Source organism: Eurypyga helias, unplaced genomic scaffold (genome assembly GCF_000690775.1).
Source record: "Eurypyga helias isolate BGI_N326 unplaced genomic scaffold, ASM69077v1 scaffold37389, whole genome shotgun sequence".
Lineage (NCBI taxonomy): Eukaryota > Metazoa > Chordata > Aves > Eurypygiformes > Eurypygidae > Eurypyga > Eurypyga helias.
The window spans coordinates 1-13,642 of record NW_010272050.1 but is presented as its reverse complement, the minus strand read 5'-3'; the positions used below and the strand labels follow the sequence as shown (position 1 = coordinate 13,642).

The window sequence follows — 13,642 nt, the reverse complement described above, 5'->3', positions numbered from 1 at the left end:
TTTTACATCTCTTACCTGTTTCCAAATGATTCTCATCTCTGTAACATTTTTCACAGTGTTTCTCCTCCCTCACTAATGAAACTTTTCACAGGCAGACAGCCTCTTGTAATACGATGTTGCTATTATTTTCACACATAGAAAGGAAGAAATACGGTGCCTTGGATAGTCTGATGTCATGTAATAAGGAGGATAACAGTTGTCATACTGTCCAGTGAAAATATTGAAATGTTGAACTGATCAGGGTTTTTTTTTGAAGTGGTGTTTTTTCTTGCAGGAAGCAAAACCTTCAGCTGAGGACTTAGGAGATAAAAAAGAAGGGGAATATATTAAACTCAAAGTCATTGGGCAGGTGAGTGTTTACATAATTACTTGTTGACATTTGGTGGAGGTGTGAGTTTTTGTATTGTAGAAATGAACAAACGAAAGTTGATAATTGCAGTTCTTCAATGTGGATCCTCCCCTGCCATAAACTACTTGCCAATTGCCAGTGATGTGTGTTAGTATACTCTGGTGCATTGTTTTGGTGTGTTTTTTTTTTTAAAGCTTGAGTAATTTATGACTCAGGATTTGGGCAGTGTGATACCCATTTTACATTAGGGTACTTGATGCATCGAGGGATTAATTTATCCAAGGATATGAATATGTGGCAAAATAGATATATTCAGATCTTCAGAGCTCGTGTAGTACACAGAGCATGAGGTCAGCTTTCTTGTACAGGGGTAGGAAGAGCATTCTGTTGGCTGGCGTGTTGGTAGATATGAATGATGGATTATAAGTCTGAATTCAAGTTGTGTTGGAATGTGAATGCCGAAATACTTCTTGAACAGAAGTCCTTCTGTGCAAAGAACCCCTAGCTCATGTGACCTAACTCAGTATTGTTTGGAGTATTAGTGTCATTGCTGTGCTGTTGACTGGAGGCAGATGCCTTAAAGTAAGACTAACACAAACTAGCTTAACTCTTGCTGAGTTAATGGGCAATGATGACACATTTAAAAGCTAAATGTGACCCACATGCTTTTTGTACAGGATCTTTTGCAGTCTGTTTTATCTGTAGCTGTTTTGACAGTTGTAGTTACTCATATCTTATGGCTAGTAGGAAGGACTATATAATAATGAGACCCAAGATTTCTCCTTAGGTTAGTGTGGTGTTGCCAAGTCTGCCATATCCTACCTTCTAGATAACTACTCTGATTTAATGAGGTTTTGTGGATATTTTTGAAGAACAAGCTTTAACTTGTGTCTTTTCAAATCTTAAAGCAGAAATCCCCTGCATATGTATGTTTGTATTTTGTAAGTACATCAGCTGGGTAAAGATGGAAGCACAGACTGAACCATGTATAGGTTTTACTACTTTTAAATCCAAAACCTCCATAGTGAGCCTAAGGCTATACTGTGCCATCTGCTTTAAAATAGAGCTTCCCGTGGAAGTGCACAATGAATTTAGTGACAGATAAATCATCCTGGAGTTTCATGTTACGATGCATGAAAGGTGTGCACGGTGGTAGTTAAACTGCATTTCATGTTAGTTTTATGTACGTGTTTCTTAATTAAAAACTTAGAACTAGCATAGGTGAAGTAGTTACTGCAAAGAGTAATTTTTTTTCTTTTCTGTTCTTAGGACAGCAGTGAAATTCATTTCAAGGTGAAAATGACAACACACCTCAAGAAACTCAAAGAATCATACTGTCAAAGACAGGTTTGTGAAACAATGACACACTCTCTCTAAAAAGAAAATGAAAAAGCCAAACACTTTATCTTTACTTTTTCTCACTGTTCTTTCATGTGAAGACATTTGTTGAGACACTCAAGCTTCTGTCTAGTTACCAGCAGGACAGATATCTGGATCTCCTGATTTCTTTTAACTAGTGTTTCTATTTAAAACAGCTGTGAACTTTGTAGTAAGTTAAAATCAGATTGAAAATATATAGTGCTTAGAAGACATAGAAGTTACCTTTTAAATGCCCAGCCATGCATTTATAGTTAAATTAATGTAAAATTCCCTTAACGCTGAAGAATACTGCAGGTTAGGATGAGAGCAGCCATAGGCATTGTTAACAGGCACTAATATGGTGATTGACTAACACTAGTTATTATGCCCTAAGTTAAAGAAATCTGCAACATTACTCCTGTATGTAGGTAAATAGTAACTACTGTTACAGAACAAAAATGTTTCTTCACTTCCTGATTCTGAGGCAGATATTGTGCATTCACTGTTACTATTTCCAGAAGCCCTGGCCTAGTTTACCCCTAGCTTTGGGGATAAGATGCCTTGTGTGGCCTTTTCTTGAGTAATTGTGTTGGAGTTCACTTCAGAAGAAATAATCATAAGAAATACTTGGGGTTTTTTTCTTAATACCTTAAAACAAGTAGAACTTGTTGACTGAGTTGTTCTTTTGTGGAATGTGTTCTTTTTTTCTATCCTTCTAGAGAAGTAAAGATCAACCACCAGTTCAGTTTGTAGCCAAATGCAAATGATTAAAATTGTGATTTGTTTAAAAACAAGATCTTGGATCTATTAATTCATGCAGCAGCCTTACTGACTGATGACAATGCATGTGTGTGGAATGTTTTTTTTTTAAGAAGAAATAATTGTTTGAATGAACACAGCTATATCTCCCCCGCTGCCTTCTGGAGAGTCTGTGATTTCCTTCATGAGCAGTCAGCATGGCTTTTGATGTCAAGTAGTTTTTCTTTTATAAAGAGACCTTGAATATTTCCTCCAAGTTGGCCAGAGGGATTGTTGGAACAGTGTGACAAGCTGTTCTTTCCTGTGAATTTTTCTGCTTAATTTGCAGCAATATTTGAGATCTTGTTGATGCACAAAATGGATCGTATTTCATTTGCATCTGTTTTGCCATTAACTTGAAAGGGAATAAAAATTTGAGGTGTTTGCCTCATCTCTTGAGGTGAAGTATGATGTTCTGCTGTAACACAGACACACTGTACAATAGGCACACTACATCTCAACTGTATTTACCATTAGGGTGCTCCTTTCTCCCTGTTTGAATGGTGTTCCTTTCCCCCCCAGCTCTGTTCGTTCTTGTCCCCACTGTAGAGCTTTTGCAGAACTGATAACAATAAAGGTTGATATTCCTTCCAATGGTGATATAAGATTGGGAAACCAAGGGTAGGGGTTTGATGTAAAAAACACATTCTTTCTGTTGTCTTAGGATTTTTAATAAGGCTGATATGCAATTCAGAAAAGAAAAAACCCCAGACTGTTGTCTTGGAGAAATTTATATCCAATTTATAAATCAAAAAAAAGACGAGAAAAAAAAAGCTGAGGAAATTTCCAAGCTGTTGAGCTGGAACTCCATTGAGACTTTGGAATAAACATGCGTTTTAGCACTGTCGTGCTCTTTGAGTCACTAGTTTGTAGTGTACGTGGTTGCAGCAGAATAGCTGAGCTCCCTGTGTAACAGGAACTAACACTTTCCTTTTACACGTGTGTTATATTAGAAATGTTTTTCTTCTAAATCCACACAAGTGTCAGTAAGGTTTTTTTGTATTTCTGTTTCTTTTTCTAGGGTGTTCCAATGAATTCACTCAGGTTCCTCTTCGAGGGTCAGAGAATTACTGATAATCATACCCCCAAGGAGGTGAGTTTCTTTCTCAGTGTTACATAGTTCACTGGAGAAACTAAATACCAAATTGGTTAGTTCCTCTGTTCTGCTGGACTGTTAACCAGAATGAAGGTATTTCTTTAAATATAGCCAAGTTTTTGGACTACAGTTAAATATAGTGTGACTATATTTATCTAAGCAGAATCTTTAATAGGCCGATGTGCAGTTCAGAAAGAGACTGACTGGACCTTCGTGTGTAATGTTGTCTCAGAAAGGGAGGGTGTACTCACTGCTTACCAGAGAGAAGAAAAACTAAAGGAACTTCCTAGTTGTTGAGGTAGATCTTCTGTGTGACTTTGGAATAAATAGGTATTTAGTGCATGTTTGTCAGATCAAAGTGTAAATAAACAGAGAACAGGTTACTTCTGCTGTCCAGTGGCTTCCACCAATTGTTATAACAAAGCAGGAAGAAACAGTGTTACAATAATACCTTCTGAAAAAATCAGACAAGCGTGTGTATTGTGAACAAGTTACCCTCTTTAAGAGAACAGCTGTAAACAGGCTTTGAGTTGTAAGCTGTAGTCTTGGCTGTACTGTGAGCTAGTAGCATACTGCATATAATTTGCATGGCTGTACAGCTGGTGCAGTCACTGTGGTGTTGGTTACATCCCTGTGCATTTGTTGCCCAGGAAGGAATTTAGAGGAAGGTAAAGGTAGCCGTTTCCAGGCTGATGTGTACTGCTCCACAAGTGGATTTAGGCTTCGCTGATAAGACTTTTACTTGGACTGAGATGTATCAGACTGAAGGAAAAGAACTAAAAATCAAGAGTGTTGGCTAGTGAGGTGGTGACTGAGGGTTTTTTTCACCCCGTGATGAATTGTGATGGGCCATAGGAACAAAGCATGGTATAACTTGTCTAGGACCTGCTCTGATTTCAGTACACCAGATTTATAACAATTATATGCTGTTTTTCTCTGTTCTCACAGCTGGGGATGGAGGAGGAAGATGTGATTGAAGTTTATCAGGAACAGACGGGGGGTCACTCAACAGTTTAGATCCTTCTGTTTTTCTCCCCCTTTAATCCTTTTTTATTTTTAAATAATAGTTCTTTTGTAATGTGGTGTTCAACACTGAATTGAAACTGGCACCCCATCTCTGGGATTTATTTTCAAGCGTCTGGTATTTTGAATTCTCGTGCTCATGATACACTATTGTTTCTGTTTTCATTGTGCTGAACTCTTGTGATCCAGCTGCAGCCTTGCTCCCCTCTTCCCTTCTGCCCCCTCCCCTTTAGAAATACATGTACACACGTGCATCTGTATGTTCGCTAGGTTCGTGCATTTCAAGCACGAAGGCTGTAACATCTGCCAGGTGGGCGAGTGTTCTTAATGACTTCCATATCTGCCCTGAAGTTTTGATGTGTGACTGTTTCACTCCTGGACTATAACTTTCAGTGCGAGATGAAGTTTTTCAGAGAACTAAACTGTGGAGAAATCATGTATCCATAACTCAGAGCTATTTTGCTTAAATTGTGCTGATGGCCCAACGAAGAAGATTACCAAGTTGGAAATGGAAAAGCTAGAACTGTTGTCATCTGTACCTTGCTCCGGAGATGGCTTTGCTGAAGACATGAAATTGAAAACCCTAATGAGTCTTGTATCTTGCCAGAAGAGCCCAGAAGCATTTTAACTTCATATAGCAATTAGTACACGCAGGTATTCATGCAAGAATGTTCACAGCAGACAACTGGTGTTACTTTGACACTCTTGTTTGTACCTTTTGGCCTGGGACGTGGGTTTTGAATGGACATTGTCTGTACCAGCTTCATTTAAAAATAAACAAGAAAAACAATTTTATAAATAACTTGCATTTTCTTTTCAAATGTTTGGAAATAAGCAAAACCATAAGAAGTTATAATTAGGGCATGCTTTTCTAATACCTGTACACTGAAGCCAGAAAAAAAGTGCTCTATAAATATACCTCATTTTTAAAAATTACTTTTTTCTCCTTGCCCTAGTAAAATACTTGATCTGTGTGGTTTGCAGGTGACTGTTTGAGACTACTAGCTGGTTTTTTTCTTGTTAGAGAATATTCACATACATTTACATTCACCTTCACTTCATGCACAAAAGGTAAACTGAAAATGCAACTTGGAAGGAAATATGGAGATGGTTTTTAATGTCTATAATTCGTATGATCATGGTACCATTAAATAATCTCTCTGTAGTGGATGACATGGAAGTGTCGTGATAGTTCCTCAGGCATCATTGAGGGTCCATTTCATGTTCTAGATAGTTGCAGGTTCTAAATGGTGAGTTTGAGAGCTTGTTTCTGGATATGAAAGCTCAGAAATGGGAGGTTAGGGGCAGGGTGGTGTGGAGGGAAGGTTTCTGCACTGTCCCTGCTTTAGCCTTTGCAGATAAATAGGACTTTTTTCTGATTTGGTTTGGTAAATCGAATTCACTATGAATGCCAGCTTCATTTAAAGACACGTTTTTGTGCTGGCATACTTGGAAGAAGTCATAATTTTTGAATGATTTGTTTTTATGGCACTTGCTGTAAAGCTAGAAATGCATTTTCTTTCATGCTCGTGGTTTGTGTCCTGTTTCTGATTTAGTAACACTTCTGTACACATAATTGCACTAAGCAGTTTTTTTAAAGATTAAAATTTTTGTTTACAAAACGTCAGAATATGGGTTTTCTTGAAGTATTCTATGTAAATCTATCCTGAGGGGGAAGAGGGATTGCTACTGTGATGTAGAACAGCACAGTTTCTTTGCACTTTTCTCTGCTTTTTTAGAATACTAAATATATCTGCTTCAGAATACCAGAAATAAAATTGCCTTGTGATTATTAACAGATTCTCTTCTAATTTAAATTTGTTTAGTGCTGTTGTTAGTAGACAAATTCTCATTATCTTTCTTCTACAAATTAGGAACTGAGGCACAGGGGAGGTTAGTTTACTTGGGTCGCTCTGGAAGCTCAAAGTGGAGCTGAGAACAGAATCCAGATCCCCTGGGTTTGATGCTAGTATTCTAGTTGCTGCACCAATTTTCTTTGCTTCTTACTGTTCACTCCCCTCTTCCAACGTTTTATATGCTCATTTATATCAGCTTTCTAGTTGAGGCACTGCATTTAGTTCTCTTGAGACTATGGAGGAGGGTTCCTTGCAGAATGCAGCTTCAGTAGGATGAAGCTCAAGGCGAAGACTTCTTTCTATTATGTAACCTTGTCCTAAAATATATCTCTTTATAGAGTGGATATGGTACTGGTGACAAACTGAGTTGACCTCTTTCTCAGACTTGTGACGCCTCAGAGAGCTAGTGCCTGAATGGAGCTGCTGGTCTAAAGCAATGTCTGTGCTGTTATAAAATGAACAGTGATAACAGGAAAACTGCTCTGCCTCAAAGACTAGTATTGAGAGCTTCATGTCAAATGAGAAGATACACACGCTATACAGATGCACCAGTACCTGTTGTAAGGAAGTTAATGCTTGGAAGTTGTACATTGAAATAAAACCTTAATTTTGAAGTCAAGGAGTAGACAGACCTGAATTTTCCTCATTTCTCTGGAGGAACTAATAATTTTCAAAGAGTGTCTTTCTGAAAACATGGTCTGGAGGGGAATTTCTAAACCACTCAGCTTTGAAGCTCGTGACTGGAAGTCAGTTTGGCCTTCATATGTTGGAGAAAAACTTTTTTTTTTTCTTCTCCTGCTTTTTTTTTGTTTACCTGCTTTACATGTATGTTAGCAGAACTGAGTTCACCTGTTGATGGCTGGTTTTAAGTGCTTTTTAAAAAAACCAGTGGTGGTGGAAGAATGAAACTATCTTCACTAAGTCAGTTATGCGGTGTAAGGTGGAAGCTAATCCTTGCTTTATTTCTAATTGTGAAATTAATATATTATAGTCCCTATGGTGGCATATAAAAGCTGTGTTGATGCATGCTTTACAAAATTACTGGTCTTGACAGATCTCTTAAGATCAAAAAAGGTGTGTTTAAAGTATTTGTGTATTCTCTTAAGTATAAATATATCTACATGATCATCAATTTGACAAAATGAACTTTTTTAAGTTAAATGTGTAAATATTGGCAGAATTTGGACTTCAATTAGGATGTCAGATAATACTAAAACAAAGTCTGCCACAAATTTTGAATTACCAAATATTGTTTTAGAAGCACTACAACTGTATACTAGTTTTTAACTTTCTGTACTTTAAATGGTATTTAAAGTACAAAATTTAAAAAGGAATTTTTAAGAATACAATACTAAAATATCTGTACATCTTCTGTATGCACTTTTGAATTATAGCTGTTAAGGTAAATTTTCTTAAATTAGAAGATTAGCTTCTGAGGCACCATATGGACAACTGTAGGAATTGCACAAGTTAGAAGTAGTGTAAACTGTGTTTGTTTTGCTTTTAGAACCAGTATTTAATGCATATTTAATTTAATGAAGTTCAGCTTCAATTTAGACACTGCAAAAATTGATTACTGTTCTACATAGGAGATTCTCTATAGGAACTGCAGTGGGAATTCAATCTACAAATATCTGGCTTTCTTATGTCAGCTAATACTAGAGAAGCAGAAAGTAAGTTAAACATGATTTACAAGGAAGAAAAGTCATCTTGCTATAGTTTCTGTGTCATCTTACTGTTGATACTGAAATCTAGCCTTTGCTTAGACAGTAGCATGTTTGTTGCATTTTATTTGTTTGGAGAATTCCTCCAAAAGTCAGCATTGAGGTCTTCATAATGCTTGTAAACTGATAGTTCCCTTGTTTTCTCTCTTAACACAAAATGGACCAAAGAACCTGGGATGAAGCAGCCAAGGACAAGCTAAATGTGTTGTGGCACCTCAGGAGGTCTGTCTGGATTAATTTCTGCTGGCTGATACCATGAATGCTTTTACGTCCTATCAGTAGGGTGCACACATAGGCTACTGTTCAGTCTGGGAAAAGAATATGTGAATGAGAGTAGCACCTATCCCAAAAAGGAACACTTGTTCCTCTTTTGAAACAGTTTGTTACTTGAATTAGAACTGGAACTAAAAGAGCTCAGTACAATGACCCATTCCTGCCATTTATTTATTCTTTTATATGATTTTTCAAGCATAGTTTTCCAAGCAGCTGAAAATAAGAAAACACCCATGGATGGGGAACATCTTGAGTGTGTTCTAGTCCAGTAGCTTCTGTTAGTAGTGGTTGTTGGAACTGGAAATGTTGTTCCAGATGTGCTCTTTGCCTGCAAATAGTGTTAATTAGTAAAGTGGATTGCCGACACAGGATAGAATTCCTCCTTTGGTTGGAAAGTGGATGCTTTGACTTGAAACCTACACACTCTGTTAGCTTGTTACTGGTTCACTGGCAGTTTCTTTGACTGCTACAGTACATACAGTGCCATCTGAGGCACTGAGCCTGAACAGGAGATTGGACTTGCCTCAGGAGTTGGCTTCGAGCAAGGTTTGGAATGGGCTGGGGCAAAAATGTTGGCTCATGCTAATACCTTTTTCTAGGGAGTATGTTCTCCTGTCACAACAGTATGAATAGAGCAAGCAGGAGATAATTACTGCTGCTCAGCTGTAGTTCCCATGTATCCTCTTATCCCTGGTACTGCTTTGTGGCTGACAACTGATCTAGGCTTCCCTTAAGAAGGCCTGTACACTATTTGCAGTGGTGCAGTGTGTGGTATGCAGACGCCCAGTTCCTGTGTTCTGAGGTGCTGGTAGGGATGAGTTCTGGAAGCATACTGTGCTGGAGTCTGCTCCGGTGGACTGCATAAAGGTTTCATATGTGCAGGCAAGACTATTTGGCTTCTTTCTGTAGTGTAAATGGATGTTATAAACTCTACACCAGTTAAAGAATATAAATAAGATGTGAGTTGCTGATGGGACTTGGGGAAACATTGGAAAACTGGTTAAATAGCAAAAGAAATGCATTGTGTCTTGGAGTCTGAATTGAAAGCAGCCTAACTCACTCCTTGGGTACCAATACTGCTCTTACCTACACTGATCAAACTGACTACGGAAGTGTTTTTGTATAGTCTTGCACAAGGTGTAAAGATGTATTATTATTACTGTGAGGAAAAAAAACTACTTCACTCCTGGATTGATAGCTACATACCTGATTAAAAGCTGTGCTTGTGTTTTCATTTCCTCTAGAGCTAGCATAGCATCTTCCTCTTTCTTCACCTGCTCCTGTGATCTTGTATTTTGTCTTCTCCCAGTTTCTTCTTTCATACTCCAGGCATTCTTTTGCCATCTCCACCAGCTGCTGGCGTTTCTCCTCTAACCACACTGCTCCTTCTTCCTGTCTGTGTTTTTCTGCCTCCTAGAAACAGATCACCAACAACTATTAGTTGCTCCCATACTTCCTATTTAGGAAATATTTCTTTATAAATTACAAATAGAAAGAAAATACTGTTATAATACTGACATTACAAGTATTTAATATTGTTTCAAACATATGAGTTTGTCTTAAATTGTAATTGGATTTTTGTTTTTAATCTGCTTAGGATTTAGGTTTCAAGCCTTCTGCAAATATTTGTATAGAAGTAGACTGCTTTAATCTGTGGCTACTGGGACTTGGGCTTTCAGAGGAGAGATATAATGAAAACATCAAGAAATTAACAGATATAGTAGCATGAGTGTTGTTATTGCTAGTGTCTTGCACAGTTGCATCATAACTGGACTGTGGAATTTCTTCTTCAGGCTGCAGGGACTGTGAAGAGAGAACTATTACCGTATCTATTTAATAGAGGAGGTGCAGCAAGTTTGGGACTTAGCTTGTGGTCTGCCTGTGACACTAAGTCTGTCTTTTCATCTGAGTGGATGATTTATAGTAATTATCTGCAGTAAAGTAAGCACTAGCCTTTCTATAGACCACCTGCTCCTTGTTCCTCTATCTGTCCTTTCTTCTGGAACTGCAGAAGCTTTCTGTGATAATCCTGCTGCTGCCAATTACATTCTTGTGCTGCTTTCTCTAATTGTGACTTCTTTGCTGCATTCTCCTCCTGGTGCCTCTGCTCTTCTGGTTTCTAATGTAAATGATCATTAATAGATATAGCAACCTTGGGGTTGCTGACCATTCTTGCCAGAAGAGCAGGTTCTAGACAAAAGAGCTAAGCAGATTTCTGAAATGGAGAGACCTTAGAATCAAGAGAGAACAGGTGCTGCTTAGTGATACTTTGCATGTCTTGTTTGTTTGGCAAATTACTATTGGAAAAAAATTTACTGTCTACTTTCCTTCATACTGTCTGTAAGGGACCAAACCCCTGAATTACAACTTCTTACCTCTGTGCTTTTCAGGAGGACGTGAGGATTATGGGATACAGGTATGTGGTTTACATGAAACAAAGATCATAGAATCATGGAATGGTTAGGGTTGGAAGGGACCTTAAAGATCATCTAGTTCCACCCCCCCTGCCATGGGCAGGGACACCTTGCACTAGACCAGGTTGCTCAAAGCCACATCCAGTCTGGCCTTGAAGACATCCAGGGATGGGGCATCCACAGCATCTCTGGGCAACCTGTTCCAGTGCCTCACCACCCTCTCCGTGAAGAATTTCTTCCTGACATCTAATCTAACCCTCCCTGTTTTCAGTTTGTACCCATTACCCCTTGTCCTATCACTACAGGCTCTTGTAAAAAGTCCTCTCCCAGTACCCTTGTAGGCCCCCTTCGGGGTGGGCCTTGTGGAGACAAGGGATGGAAGAGAGCACAGGGAACAGCTAGGAAAGTTCAGAGAGCACAAGCTGGAAGAAAAAATTTCACATGCCTTTGTGGAACCAGAACAAGAATCCAGGCTATGCAACGAGCGTGGAGGCAATAGAAAACCTTGGCTAAGTTTTAGATGTAAACAGAATAGTGGTCAAATTGGGCTATTTTTGCAGGAGGATTCACACTGTGAGTAAGGAGCATGAAAGAAAGTCAAAGAGGTTCATGGAGTAAAGGAATATTCTCCTTATTTTGAGAACGGGAAGTTAAGGACAATCAAACTAAAGGTGGTCTGCTTCACTGAGTGTTATTTAAGATAATTGCCAGACTAACTGGGGGTTCTCTGTCCAGCAGTTTGATGTGAATGCCTACTTGCTTTTCCTGAAATAAAGTTAAGTAGGGCATGGCACTAATAACGAAAAATGCTTTATAAATCAGATTTGCCCTTTCTTTTCAACCATCTCATCCAAAGATGCTGCTGCTACAAATCCGATTCTTAAAAATGCCCGTGACCAGGGGACACTCTCCAAAGTGTTGTCATTTCTAAGTAGGCTGCAGCTCTTCAAAACCGCCCAAGGAGGTCGCTGTTCTCCCCAGTAAATACTGTTCTTCATGAAAAGTAAGTATAACATAGAAGTTAAGGTGGTGTTGTGTAAGCAGAACATTTCAAAGGATGAATAGAAATGTGATAATTGCATTACACCAGAGTTTGTTTCTGATACTGATGGGTTTCCCAGAGCTTTGCCTTAAGTCTTTGTTGTTTTGTTTGTGTTTTGGTTTGGGTTTGTTGGGGTTTTTTTCCCCTAAAGTTATGTCAGCTGAGGTAGAGCAAGTGTTCTTACTGCATTTTTTTTGTAGTAAAAAATTTTTGTACCGATAAGGAATAACCTACATTGCTATGAAATGTCTTTATAACCATGTAACCAAGCTGATTTTTTTTTTTTTTTTTTGGTCAGGGTTTCCCATGTTCAGTAATGGTTTTGATGCTGTATGGGAAGTGTGGAACATTGTTTTCATGAACTCACTGTAAACCAGACACAACTGGTTGAAAAACTCAATTTGTTTAATGACTGATTCACTGTCAATACTGATTTTTCATTAATGAGTTGGAAAATTGTAATTTTAGGACAGACTCAGGATTGATTTTGAGTAATGATAAATGGATGAAACTATTAAGAAAATGTAATTAGTAGACATACACTACTAAGGAAAAAATCTAATAATGCTGTTAAAAGATGGAACTTTATGTATGCACGTTTCAGATGAAAAGGTCTGTGATGTTATCATCTGGTTTGGAATTTGCCCAGGGGTACTGGATCAGTTTGGCTCCTTTACACTCTTATGTCATACTAGTCTTCTATTATATTAGAAGACGGTTTGTTATATATATGTTTCTTCTTGCTGGAACATTGATGGGTTTGGATGCATGTGCCTGGCTGACAAAAAAGCAAAGCAGTTTTGTCATTATTCAAGTGTTCCCTTCGCAAATGAGAAAATTATCCTCACTGACCACATCTCTGTTGTTCCTTTCCCAGATCTGCCTTCACTTTTTCCATTTGTTCCTGCTGCTCTTTCTTTTTCCATTTCTGTTCTTGTTCCTTCCTCTTCTTCACTTATAGCCACCGCCTTTCTGCCTTTTCTGCTCTTTCTTTTCCCTGTGCAGATCTCTCCTTGCCATTTTCCATGAGGAATCTGAACAGAAACATAATTAATAATGCACTTAAATCATCATTCACAGAATGTCAACTTTATCTGTTATTAACCGAGATGTAAAGTTCTTGAAAGAGATGCATTTTATCCACTTATTACAGTAGATTTGATTTATGTGGGATTTTTCCTGTCACTGTGGCCAACAGAGTCTCTTTTCTCTAAATGGGAAATGTTTTACTGTTTCTTCTTCCAGTAGGTCCTCCTTATAGTAGGTTAAGCTATATTCCCCAAACCTCTGCCAACTTTGTCTTTCCCCTGTATTTTTTTTCTCAGTGTTTTGAAGTTGTAATACGTGAGGGCGCAGGCACAGCCATTTCAGCTACTCCCAGAAAAGAGGGCATTTTGAGGAAACAGCTGAAGTCCAAAAGCCGGGTAGCTGACCTGTCAGCTAGAAGATCGCTATGATGAAATGGGAAGGCTACAGACGGTCCGTATTTCTCACGTTGTAAACTGGGACTGTGAAAAACTTTTTCCAGGAGCTGCAGGTATTTAAGATGCAGCTCCAGAGCCGTTTTACCTTGGTGTGTGCTGTCGCTTTAAAAGTAGGCATCGGGGAGCGCTTCTGTGCTCCAGGTTTCCTTGGAGAGTGATGGGGAAAGATTCGCGGCCGGGAAGCGCGGGTCTTGGCGGGCCGGGCGGGCAGGAGGCTGCGCGCT

At 38.6% G+C, this 13,642-nt stretch overlaps 1 protein-coding gene across 1 annotated transcript; it reads left to right on the top strand.

The window, feature by feature from the left end:
• Positions 1-256: 256 nt before the first annotated feature.
• SUMO1 (small ubiquitin-like modifier 1) lies at positions 257-5,424 on the top strand (the record flags this gene model as incomplete). Its single annotated transcript, XM_010159016.1, has 4 exons — positions 257-349; positions 1,619-1,696; positions 3,528-3,599; positions 4,551-5,424. Coding segments are annotated over 4 exons (312 nt in total), but the record flags the coding sequence as incomplete, so codon positions are not given.
• Positions 5,425-13,642: the final 8,218 nt, after the last annotated feature.